This window comes from Meriones unguiculatus, chromosome X (genome assembly GCF_030254825.1).
Source record: "Meriones unguiculatus strain TT.TT164.6M chromosome X, Bangor_MerUng_6.1, whole genome shotgun sequence".
Taxonomy (NCBI): Eukaryota; Metazoa; Chordata; class Mammalia; order Rodentia; family Muridae; genus Meriones; species Meriones unguiculatus.
The window spans coordinates 12,031,461-12,045,488 of NC_083369.1; the positions used below are offsets into that span (position 1 = coordinate 12,031,461).

The 14,028-nt window shown below is 34.7% G+C and overlaps 1 protein-coding gene across 3 annotated transcripts in view; it reads left to right on the plus strand.

The window, feature by feature from the left end:
• Positions 1-14,028, plus strand: part of Brwd3 (bromodomain and WD repeat domain containing 3) — a 102,938-nt gene that overhangs the window by 22,040 nt on the left and 66,870 nt on the right. The window contains exons 7-9 of one of the 3 annotated variants that reach the window (XM_060375448.1): positions 7,194-7,354; positions 8,747-8,968; positions 13,672-13,772. In XM_060375448.1, coding sequence (XP_060231431.1) covers positions 7,194-7,354; positions 8,747-8,968; positions 13,672-13,772 — 484 coding nt within the window. Of the gene's footprint in view, positions 1-1,071; positions 1,343-7,193; positions 7,355-8,746; positions 8,969-13,671; positions 13,773-14,028 lie in introns of those variants that run through there. The other 2 variants (XR_009588494.1, XM_060375449.1) reach the window with 2 other exon arrangements.

Consider the following 14,028-nt stretch of genomic DNA (forward strand, 5'->3'; position numbering starts at 1 on the left):
AAGCAGAAAGACACACATGGTGTATACTTACTCATAAGTGGTTATTCGACATATAATATAGGATAAACACACTAAAATATATATTCCTAAAGAAGCTGAACAAGAAGGAGGACCTTAGGGAGGAAGCTCGATTCTCATTCAGAAAGGCAAATAGGATAGACATCCGGAAGCAGAAGACAAGGAAAGGTCAGGAGCCTACCAGAGAGAGAGCCTGTGAAAGATTCTACTGATCTGGGTCTTGAGGCAGAAGCTGAGACTCATAGCCAGACTCTGGGCAGAGTGCAAGGAATCTTATGAAAGAAGGGAGAAATAGAAAGACTCAGATGGGACAGGAGCAACAACAACAACAAAAAACAAACAACAACAAATGTGCCAAGGGGCCCTTGTAGAGACTGATATCCCAGTCAAGGACCATGCATGGAGAGAACCTAAAATTCCTGCTCAGGTGTGGTCCATGGCAGCTCAGTCTCCAAGTGAGTTCCCTAGTAAGGGGAGCACGGGCTGTCTCTGGCATGAACTTGGTGGCTGGCTCTCTGATAACATCCCCCTGAAGGGTGCAACCTTTCCTAATCCACAGAGGAAGACAGTGCATCCACTACTGATGAGACCTTATAGGGCTAGGGTCAAATAGAAGGGGAGGAGGACCTCCCCTATCAGTGGACTAGTGGAGGGACACAGGGGGAGTAGAGGAAGAGAGGGTGGAACTGGGAGGAGACGAGGGAGGGGGATACAACAGGGTACAAAGTGAATACGTTGTAATAAGTAATAAATAAACAAAAACTAATAAAAATATTTAGTTTGACAAATATTTTATGCTGACGACTGCTTTTCAACTTGCCATAAATTAAGTTATTTAGTATTTTAAAGATTGTGGCCTCTTTACCTGTAATGCAATTTTCAGTGTGTTTCACCATATGCTTCCTGACTCTTGGGGAATATGATAATATTCCCTCTTTCATCTATTAGGTAGTTAGCTGAGAATGTACTTTGAGTTATTTGTGGGAGAAGTAATACATTTTCAATGATCCTTCTATCTTTTTTTAAAGATTTATTTATTTATTATGTATACAGTGTTCTGCCTGCATGTACTCCTGTAGGCCAGAAGGGAGCACCAGATCTCATTTACAGATGGTTGTGAACCACCTTGGGTTGCTGGAAATTGAACTCAGGACTTTTGGAAGAACAGCCATCCATCCAGTGCTCCTAACCTCTGAGCCATCTCTTCAGACCTGATCCTCTATCTCTGCTTGCTTACTGACCTAGGTGTTTTGATGTGACTGATTTAGGAGAACAGATTGGTCTTAAACTATTGTGGGAATAAGCTTTTGTACTAATTAGGTTTTCTTAGTATACAACCTTACAATAAAACTTTGCATTTGATTTGTTGTCATTATGCCTTCTTTTTAAAAGTTTTATTATCCATTAATACTTGAGACCATACTATTAAGTATTTGACTCAAGATAGTAAATTTGTACATGTTGCTCCAGAATGAAAACATATTACAAAATAGACATACTTCTTGTTCTCTAGCATTAGAATCTTAAGTCTTTTTAGTAATTTTGTTTATAAAATGATGAAAGAAGGAGTACTTTTTCTTATTAAATATTGAAGAATCATATTCCTTTTATTTCTCATTGAGACAGGGTCCCATGTTTCCCATGCCTGCCTTGAACTCCTCTAGCAGAGGATGACCTTTTTCTGTGATCCTACTCCTTCTACCCTCTCAATGTTAAGATTACAGTCACTTGTTCTAATGTCTGGTTTTATTCCATACTAGAAATTGAACCCAGAGCCTCATGCATGCTAGGCAAGCACTCTACGAACTGAGTTATATCCCCAGCCCAAGAATCTCAAATTCTTATAATTCAGTGTGCCATAGGGTAACATAAGCCTATTTTAATCCTAGATTTTTTGGGAGGCTTAGGTGATTTGCAAGTTCAAGGTCTGTTGGGGCATGGAATGAGCTCAAAACACTCATTTGTCCTAAAAATAAAATGAAAAAAACAAAAACTGAGTTACTATCCGATATATATGCATATATATATATATACATATACATATCTATATCTTATATAAGAATTGAAATTATAATATCTCAAAGTATAAAAGAAAAGGAAATCAGGTGCTATGGAGTTAGCTCAGTTGGTAGAATGCTTGTTTGCCTTGTATGCTTGAGGCATAAATTAGACTTGATATGGTGGTGCATGTGCATGCCTATAACCCCAACACTTGGTGATTGAAGCAATAGGATTAGCATTTCAGGGCAACCATGGTTATATAGCAAGTTCTAAGCTAGTCTGGGTTATGAGACACTGCCCTACCACACACATAGCCAAGAATTTAAGGACTAGTGCTAGGAATGTGTCTTAGTTGTATAGGTGCTTGTCTAACATTAGTAAGGTCCTGGGTTTGATCCAAAGCAGCCTAAAGGGGGATATAGGTATGTAAAACACTCTGTCTGTGACTTTAAATATATTAGTATTCTTCATTTCTGGGGTTAGTTGAACAGTACTTAAAGCCTAAAAATTACTTATCAGGAAATAAATTGATATGTCTAAAATGTAAGAAATAGAGATAAAAGCTGGGCTTGGTGGTACACACCTTTTATCCCAGCACATTTAGGTGAAGCAGGAAAATCTCAGAGTTCAATGAAATCATGGCCTATAGAACAAGTTCCATGATGGCCAGTGAGACACATGGAAACCCTGTCTGAAAAATAGGAAAAAAAAAAAAAAGGATAGGGACTGAGAGGGAATGAGGGAGCAGGACACGGCTGGGATACAGAGTTAATAAAATGTAACTGATAAGAAAAAAATAAAATAAAATAAAAGAAACAAAGAAAGAGAAGCATTCTTATTTTTCTTAGTCAATAAGAAATGATATTTGTTTTTTAATTTATTTTTTTAATTAATTACAGTTTATTCACTTTGTATCCCAGCTATTGCCTCTTCCTTCATACCCTCCCAGTCCCACCCTCCCTCCCTCATCTCCTCCCATGCCCATCCCCAAGTCCACTGATAGGGGAGGTCCTCCTCTCCTTCCTATCTGATCCTAGTCTATCAGGTCTCATCAGGACTGGCTGCATTGTCTTCCTCTGGGGCCTGGTATGGCTGTTCCCCCTCAAGGGAGGGAGTGATCAAAGAGCAGACCAATCAGTTCATGTCAGAGACATTCCCAGTTCCTTTTCCTAGAGAACCCACTTGGACACTGAGCTGCCATAGGCTACATCTGTACAGGGGTTCTAGTTTATCTCCACGCTTGGTCCTCAGCTGAAGTATCATTCTTAGAAAAGACCACTTTGCCTAGATTATTTGGTTTTGTTGCTCTTCTTGTGGAGCTCTTATCCCCTCCAGGTCTTTCTATCTTGCCTTTCTTTCTTAAGATTCCCTGCTCTCTGCCCAAAGTTTGGTTATGAGTCTCAGCATCTGCTTTGATACCCTGCTGGATGGAGTCTTTCAGAGGCCCTCTGTTTTAAGCTCCTGTCCTGTTCCCTGTTTAAGAAATGATATTTGAATATCTAGATGCTTTAAAAAAGGCACAAATGAGTCCAAGCTTACCTTATGAAAGTTATTTTCAATGAAATATACCTTTTTTTCAAGACTTGGTTTCTTAGTGTAGCCTTGGCTCTCCTGGAACTAACAGACCCACCTGCCTCTGCCTCCCCAGTGTATGTGTCATCACTGCTCAGGGGCAAATACTCTTTATAAAGGCACATTAGATAGGACAAATGAAAATGGGCCAGTGGGCAAGTTGTTCAAAAGAGAAGGAAAAATTTTAGAAATTATAAAGTGGTAAATTTAACTCTTACTCTACATAATAATCTAGACAGGCCTATCCAACAAATGATTGGTTTGTATTCTTAGAAATAAAAGAGGAGATAACCTAGAACCCCTGCATAGATGTAGCCCATGGCCATTCAGTGTCCAAGTGGGTTCCATAGTAATGAGAACTGGGACTGTCTCTGACATGAACTGATTGGCCTACTTTTTGATCACCTCCCCCTCAGGGGGGTGCAACCTTACCAGGCCACAGAGGAAGAAAATGCAACCACTCCTGATGAGACCTGATAGACTAGGATTGGAAGGAAGGGGAGAAAGACCTCCCCTATCAGTGGACTGGGGCAGGGGCATGGGAGAAGATGAGAGAGGGGATTGGGAGGGGTGAGGGAGGAGGCTACAGCTGGGATACAACGTGCATAAACTGTAATAGAAATAATAGTAAAAAAGCAAAAAAAAAAAAAGAGGGAATCATTAGAAACTTTTATATACTTAGAATCAAAACTAGTTTTATTTTCTTTATTGTTACTGAGTTCTATAATTACTCTTATTTTTATTAGCATTCTTATTTCATTGCATGTAGTGCAGGATTTCTTAAAGATGTTTTCATATAGGTATATAATATATTTAAACATTTTCCAGGTCCCATCCTCCCCGTTCCTATTATGTCAAATTCTTTAGATTTTAAGCAAAAATTTGATCATGCTTAATTTTTTTGTATATGACTTACTTCATTTACCACAATGTCCTTCAGTTCTATCCGTATATGAGTCTTCATTGTGTGTATATATACTTTTGTTTATTCATCTGTTGACATCTAGTCATCTTCCATACCGTGGCTCTTGTGAATGCTGCTCAAGTTAACATGGTAGTCCAGATATGTCTTTTATTTGTTTGTTTTTTTCTAGACAGGATTTCTCTGTGTAGCCTTGGGTGTCCTGGACTCACTTTGTAGTCCAGGCTGGCATTGAACTCAAAGATCCACCTGCCTGTACCTTCCTGAGTGCTGGAATTAAACACGTGTGCCACCGTGCTGGGCTTCAGATATTTCTTCATAGCAATATCATTTCTTTAAGATGAATTTCTTGAAGTAAGATTGTTGGGTTATATGGTACTTCTATTTTTTTTTTGTATTTTGCAGAACCTCTATACTATTCTAGAAAGTGATAACTTAATTTACATTTTCCTTATGTATCCTTAACACTTACTGTGTGTGTGTGTGTTCATGATGTATATCAGTCAAAAGGCAATTTTCAGGCATCAGTACTATCTTTATAATGTGTGTGTTCTGGGGATTGAACTAAGATCCACAATCTTGGAAACAAGCACCTTTATCTTACAGCTGTGAACAGTTTTTTTCTTTTTGTTATTTTTTAAAATTACAGTTTATTCACTTTGTATCCCAGCTATTGCCTCTTCCCTTATACCCTCCCAATCCTACCCTCTCTCCCTCATCGCTTCCCATTCCCCTCCCCAAGTCCACTGATAGGTGAGGTCCTCCTCCCCTTCCCTCTGACCCTAGCCTATCAGATCTCATCAGGACTGGCTGCATTGTCTTCCTCTGTGGCCTGGTAAGGCTGCTCCCCCATTAGGGGGAAGTGATCAGATATATACTCACTTATTAGACATCTAATATAGGATAAACATACTAAAATCTGTACACCTAAAGAAGCTAAGCAAGAAGGAGGACCCTGGGTAAGATGATCAATCCTCACTCAGAAAGGCAAACTGGATGGATATTGGAAGAGCGAGAAAACAGGAAACAAGACGGTAGCCTACCACAGAGGGACTCTGAAAGACTTTCCATTAGGGTATTGAAGCAGATGCTGAGACTTATTGCCAAACTTTGCACAGAGTGCAGGGAATCTTATGAAACTATGGGGTGATAGAAAGACCTGGAGGGGACAGGAGCTCACAGGGAGAGCTACAGAACCAAAAAAAAAAAAATGGGCCCAGTGGTCTTTTCTGAGACTGATATTCCAACCAAGAACCATGCATTGGAAATAAGCTAGAGCCCCTGCTCAGACGTAGTCCATAGCAGCTCAAGTGTCCCAAGTGGGCATCTAGTAAGGCGAACAGGGACTGTCTCTGACATGAACTCAGTGGCTATTTGTTGCTACTTTTTTTTTTTTTTTACATATTCATTTGAGAAATGTCTTTTTAGGTTCATTACCCATTATCAGAGTTTTGTTGTTAAGTTCTTTGGATTCCTTGTAATACTTATGTAATTTAGATACTGGCCTCATCAAATATGTTATTTGCACATAATTCTTAATGTGAGGACTAACTCTTCATTCTCTTGTTGCCTGTGCTATAGATGATGAAATCTCATTTGTTCTTAATTTTTTTTTTGTTATATGTAGTTTTTTTTGGAGTGCTAATTCAGATTACAGTTTAAGTAGCTTTATAGTTTTGGGGCTTATATATATAACCCTTAACTCTTTGTTAAGTTGAGTTTTGTATTTGGTATGTCTGATATTCTTTTGCATGTGAACTTGGTGTTTTCTCAATGGCATTTAATGAGATATTTATCCCTTCCCCATTGTTTGTTCTTTGAACATTTGTTGAGTATCAATTTGTTTTAAGTCCTTATTATTAAACCTTTATTCTTTTTTGTTGATCATTATATTTTTTTCTATGCTAGAACCATGATGTTTTGTTTACTGTATTTTGTTATACTGTATTTTGTAGTCAGGAAATATGCTTTATACTTTGCTCTTTCTGCTCTTAAATCCTTTTACTATTTGGAAATTTTATATTTTCATTTAGATTTAGGATTATTTCCTACCATGAAAAATGACATTGAAATTTTTTGTAGTGATTGACTTGACTCTACAAATTACTTTGGATTTTATGATCATTTTTGTTATCAAGTGGATGACTACATAAAAAGATGCTGCTTACAGATGATTCACTTAAAAAGTAATGTTCCATGCAAATAGAAACCTAAACTGAAAAGGCTAACTGCATGTTAGAAAAAAAAGACTTTAAATGAAAAGTTCTGGGAATAAAACACAGCCACACTAAATGTATTCTATAAAATATTCAATGTATATGTGTAGGGTGTAGTCAAAACAAATTAATTTTGCTAGGCTTGAGTCTTATCCCCAGGATATCTTATAATTTATATACAAATAATCTAAAATCCCTCAAATCTGAAATTATAAATATTATTCTAAGCGTTTTTGTATAAGAAATATTCCATCTGAAAGTGGAGGAATAATTGCAGACTTATCATATACTGCAAATGTAGTCTGTAGAGATTATAGCAATACATTCTACAGAAAACACAACCTATTACACTTCATAGAGGAGAGGTGTACCCTATTTTGTCTTATTTTAATAGTCATAATTGCAAAAAATAAATTTTACTTTTCGATTTTAAAATGCGTTCTTCTGTTTCATTTTATTTGCAGTGAATATCACCTCAGCCAGGCAATTAACCGGATGTAGTCGCTTCAGCCATGTTTTCCCCTCATCTGCTTACCAGCACATTAAGATGCATAAGAGAATTCTGGGGCACTTATCTTCTGTCTACTGTGTAGCATTTGATCGAAGTGGGAGGCGAATTTTTACAGTGAGTTAAAAATTAATGATTTGTAACATTATACATTTACAAATGAAGCCAGCCATTCTATTATGTTTTATAAGTAACTTACTCTATTTGGACTTATTAATGCAGGAAAAGTGGGGTTGAAATTGAAAATAATTTCTCGTTTTCTATAAATGAAGGGTGAACTATGATAACCACTATCTTTTGGGAAATTTAATTTAAGAACTATGTCTTCAGAAGCCTACCTAAACTCAAGATGGTTAGTTTATGTGAAACAAATATAGTCAGTTTTAGTCCATTCAACAGGCATTTATTAAATGTGATCTCATAGACTAAGATCAGAAGGAAGGAGAAGAGGACCTCCCCTATCAGTGGACTTGGGGAGGGGCATGTGTGAAGAAGGGGGAGGGAGGGTGGGATCAGGAAGGGAGGAGGGAGAGGCTTATGGGGTATACAAAGTGAATAAAGTGTAATAAATAAAAATAAAAAAATTAAAAAAAACAACAACAGAAAGACATTTTTCCATGTATAGTTGCTTCAAGTTTGGTTTTAGTAATTACATCACCTTCAGTATTGAATAGTTGAACTATACATTGATGAAGATTCCTCTTACATTATACACATATTTCTTTGATTTTAGTGCTGGGTATTTTTAAAATTTCCCAATTTTAAGTTTTACTAAGTCATGTTTCTTGATTTTGAGTAAAATCAACAGCATACTCATATATCTATAAACTACTCATGTGATTGCTTCCTTACTGAGGTGAGAGAAGTAGCAAATTTCAATTTTCTTTTTATATCGTACAACAAATGAAGTGCTTTATGTTTTGAGAAGTAATAACTCCTTAGATTGTATAGGCTCTTCAGTTGATGACTTATGTCTCTAGTATGAGGACATAATAATGGTAGATGTTGTCTTCTATTAATTAGATAATTTACCATATTAGAATAGAATTTATTTTACTATATTTAAAGATCATTTTGGAATCCTTAAAAGGAAGTGCAACATAATGATTTTCACTAGGGATTGTTAATGGCCTCAGCTTTCCAGAGAAATCAATGTAGGGTATAGACTAAATTTTGAAATATTTGTAGAAAAACTATTAAGACAATTAATCCAAGGCTGCTAGGCATATAGAATGAAGCAATGGCAGAAATGCTTAATGGCTAATAACTTAAGTATAAGCATAAAATATGTAAAATGTTTTAGGATGATTAGTTTTGAAGAGTTTGGTATAAATGCCGTTGTTTGAATAACTCTTAGTTCTGTCATTTAAGTAATGTTTATATTTTCTAATGAGTCCACATTATATTTTTTCTTAGTAAAATCTTTCCTATGTAATTTTTTTTTCATTTTGGATATAAATGGTGAATTTCTGTTTCATTATAAATCTTTTGTCTTTTGTGTTCCTATAGGGTTCAGATGACTGTTTGGTGAAAATCTGGGCTACAGATGATGGACGCCTCCTTGCTACACTGCGAGGGCACTCCGCTGAAATTTCCGACATGGCTGTTAACTATGAAAATACTCTCATCGCTGCAGGCAGCTGTGATAAAGTTGTGAGAGTATGGTGTCTTCGAACTTGTGCACCAGTTGCTGTCCTTCAGGGACATTCAGCTTCTATTACTTCCATACAGGTGAGAACAATGATAAGATCTCTGACATATTAATAATGTATTATGTATATATATTATATTGTAACAGCACAAAGCATGGCGACAGAAAGCTGCTGCCATAGAGCTTTGATTCTATTTTACAGACCAATGTGCCTTTAGAAATAAATTAAAAAAAAACATGATGAAGAGGGTTCTTCATGTCCAGCATGAGACACCATATTTATCTTATGTGTATATGTGAAGAAGGAATTAAACTTGTAAATATCTGCCTGTATACTAGTTAATACTTTTTAATCATGATACAAATTGGTTCTAATGTGAATATTGACATATTCTTAATATTTAATTTAAGATACATGCCGGACTTGTATGTGTAATTTTAATATTAGGGAGATAATTTTGTATTTTTAGTTTAATTGATTTTTTTGTTTCAATTTGGTATTTGGTATAAAATATGTTATGCATATAATATTTTGACCAGATCTTGGTAGTGAAAGTCCTTGATATATCAAAAACCCTTGATCTTAACCAAACTAAGCTGAAGTTTTATTTTTACCATTCTGTTTTTTAAAGAGAAAACCAAAAATTCTTACATAAAACTTTTACAAGTAGATAAAAGAGAATACATTTCAAGGTATTAGTTACCTTTAATGTGTGCTATTTTAATAACATATCATCTGTTTATAGGAATCTAGCAGAAAGAATGCTTATTCTGTATTGAATGACACTTTTAATCAAAATTTTGATTAGTTAAGATTATTTGATTAGTTAAGTTTATTGAGGCATGATTTTCCTTTATAGCCATGGACTTTGAAAAACCTCACTCTTGCCCCCAATGATACCATTTGGCCTTGTGTTTTTGAATTTTATTTGTAGGCCTATTAACCTGATAACTCAAATATCCTCATCTTGGGACCATCTTATAGCTATATATTTGCTTATTCAACTGTGGACTTAGTATCATCACATGAATGTCTACTACATTTCTCAAACTCAACATAATGAAAATTTAATTCCTCTTCCTTCTTCAAATTTAATCCCACCAATCTTTCCCCATCTGTTTAAGTCAATTTTTGTCTTAAATAAAATGCCTGAAAGATATTACTTATGAAGTAAAGAGGGTTAATTTAGCTCACAGTATCAGAGATAAAGTTAAAATGGCATAATGCAAATTCTACAACTGCTCTTGCCTATATGATTTCATGCTGTAAATAATAAGGAAGAAATGTTGAAATAAAAATTGAATTATGGCTGAGGCATGTATGCATAAAGCCTAAGTCACTTTACAGGAAGTCACATAAGCTCATTGGAGGTTGGTACCATCCTTAAAGGCATACCTTCAATAATCCCCACACTTCCCCTGATGTCCCTCTGTATAAAGGTTCTATCATCTTTAATAACCTACCTTGTAGACCAAACCTTTAATATGTGGACCTTTGTGGAGACAAACAGCATCCTAACTGTAGTATTATCTAAATTCATGAGTATTTCATGATTGTAATTAATATTTTTCTTTTTCTAATCTGTCACCCGATCATATTTGTTCTACTCTCGGAATCTGGAACATTCTCACGAATTACATCCGTACTACGCTGTTTAAAGCCACTAACATTTGTGGCTAGATTATTGAAATGGACCTCTCATTGATCTTCCTACTCTGAACTCTACATTTTCCTATTGCAGATTCTAAAAAGTAACCAGATGTTTTTTTTTCCTACTATTTTCTATCTCTGCAGTGTTCCCTAGAAATTCACATGAATTGCCCTTTTACTTTATGACAACTCTGTGCAAATCTTATGTTCTCAAGAAGACCGTCTTTTTGTTTTTACCATTTTATTCAACCTACTAAAAGTCTGTATCTTCTTGCTGTTTTTATTTATATGTTTATTTATTCATTAGTTTATTTATATATTTATTAGAATTTCATATAGGAATACTGTATATACATCATTTTCACACCTCCCTCCCTCTTACCTCTCCTGTACCACCATCTCTAATTTGTGACTGCTTATTATTATTGTCACATCTATGCACATATGTATATATAAGTACAACCTGCTAAGTATACTTAGTGTTGCTCATAGATATGTTTGTATTTAGGGCTGACCACTTAGGATTCTATAACCTTGCAGGATGCTTTTTTTCCTAAAGAAAATTGATTCTCCCCCTCTCAATAGACATTGATTGGAGGTAGCTCTTCATCTTGGGGCCTTGTAAAATTTTATCCATCCATTTGGCATGCCATTTTGTCCACAATAATAATTAAACATTGGTAGCCTATATTATTTACTATAATATATTAACTGTCTATTCATTCACAGTATATTATTTTTCTATTTATTTTTCTTCTTTTATAAATAGCATGGAGGTAAAATGATTAATATGTTCATAAGAAAGAATTATGGATTTTTTTAGATAAAGTTTTACTACTAAATTATAGAATTTCTGGTTCCTTTTATGTTGTTTAGTTTTGCTCAATTTTCTATGTATATCAGTTTGTATGTTAAAAATACCTATCCTTTCTTTCATGCCTTTAATCCTTGAAGGTAAAGGCATGAGTATCTCTGTGAGTTTGAAGACAGCCTGGTCTACATAGCAAATTCCAGAACAGCAGGACTAAATAGAGAGACCCTGTCTCAACGAAAAAGAAATATATGTGCTTTCTTTCAACAATCTATAACATTTATCAAATAAAATAATGTAATTAATATATAGCAAATGTCACATGTGATTGTTAAAGCAACTTAGATATAATGGGCATCATAAAGGTTTTAGAATTTCTTGAGACAATAAAATTGTCATTATTCATATTCTTACTCTTACGGATTACAAATCAGTAGCAAATTCATGGACCAATTGGGAAATATTTTAGATTTTCCAGAGCATATAGTCCTTGTCAAATTACTCGACCTCGTTCTTACAATTGATAAAATAGCCATAGAGGGTATAAGATTACTATGTACAATTAAATCTTACTTATACAAATAGTCAGCAAGCTTGATGTATATGTGGGCCATGATTTGTTGACTCCTGCTATTTATTGTGTATTAAGCTTTGTAATTCAAGTATCTTTAACTAAAGACGGAAACTTTGTAAAAGACGTACTAGTTGAATTCTATCTGTTAGATATTAACATATAATAGCATTTATTTAGATTTAACTAATTAAATTAATTTTATTTTTTAATTATTATTTATTTTTATGTGCATGATGTTTTGCCAGCATGTATGTATATCGGTGTCAGATATTGGAGTTACAGACAGTTGTTATCTTCCATATGGGTGCTGGAAATTGAACCTGAGTGTTCTGGAAGAATAGTCCGTGCTCTTAACCTATGAGCCATCTAATGATTTATTTTTGATTTGAGCTCAAAATATTTACCAGTATCATATATAAAAATCCTTAATTATTATCTCAATGGGAATTATATCTCTATTTGGGATTTATTATTCTAGTATTCAGGATTATACTCAGGACCGTGTACATGTTGGACAGCTATTCTACCACTGAACTATATTCCCAGGCCTTCCTCCATTTATGATTTTTAAATGTATAGCCATGCTGGAAAAATCTGGTCTGATTTTAAACATTTCCATATGGCTTAGCCATCTTGGAGACCCATGGTTCCTCCTTTCTTTATGATTCTTTTCTGAGGAGATATAAAATACCAAGAGTCAGAACCTGAGAAGTATACTGTTATAAAGACTTTGGTCTATTTAGGGTAGTTGTGATTCTTACGACTGCCAACTTGTGTATTTTTTAAATTAATCTGTTCATACGGCAATGATACTAATAATGATTTAGTATAGTTAACTTTATTCAGAAAGACAATTGAAAATGGTTCCAATTTTAAAAAGACAAAATCAACTGGGTATGGTAACCGAAAGCTGTAATCCCAGAATTCTGGAGGCAGAGATAAGATTGTAGCAAGTGCAGGGCCAGCCTGTCTACATAGTGACTGGCCAACCAGCTAGGATTAAGAAGTAATTCTTTCTCGTGAAAATATTTTCTACATTTGTTGTGATTTAACTTACTAATGCATATGTGAATTCATTTTTCTTTAACATGTTCTTAGGTATTATGTTAAATTATTTAGAACAGTAGTTCGTACTGAAATATTTTATTTTAGCCATTATTATTTTCATTTTTAAGATGTTATTTTTTTGTTTTATTATGTGTACATATGTGCAGGGGGAAGGGGTATTGTGTATGTGTGTGCACTAGTGCCTCCGAAGACCAGAAGAAGGCATCAGATCCCTTGCAGCTGGAGTTTCAAGGGTCTTCTGGAAGAACAGCATTCTTAACCACTAAGCCATCACCTCTCCAGCCTTTCACTTAATATTTTCTTTAGGCTTTGGTATTTAATTCTTTTGTTAAATATTCACTAATCTATGGAACTTAAGCAGCAAACACCCTGGCACTGAAATTCTTTTCATTGTGTGTATGTGGTATTTGTGTGTGCATATGGGCTTCAGGCATGCATGTGCTACATACAGCACATGTGTGAAGGTCAGGGCAGCTTACCTTAGATGGTTCTCTCCATCTACTGTCTGGATTCTGTGAATTCCAAACTCAGGAACACAGGCATTTTTGCAAACACATTGCTCATTTAGCCATCTCACTGGACTAATACTGAAATTCTTAAATGATTTATGGGCTATATTTGTACAAAAGTAGTTTGAACAGGAAAACTTCATATTTTATTTGAATTCTTCTTTTTTAAGTTTTGTCCATCAACTAAAGGCACAACTAGATACCTCACTTCTACTGGTGCTGATGGAACAATTTGTTTCTGGCAATGGCATGTAAAAACAATGAAGTTTAGGTAAGTTTAAATAAATTTTTGGAATTTTGTAAAAAATCAAGTTTGTATATCTTCATTACTTTGGTATAGTCATTCTAGTATTGAAGTATATACATGTAACTCTTCTTCCTGTATATATTTACATACATACCTATTTTGATGTTAAGAGATTTTAGAATAAATATCTTTTAAAATCAATATTTAGACTGAAATGTAAAAGATGTATTTGAACATTTTACAATAGTATCACTAAATAATACGACAATACATTTATAAA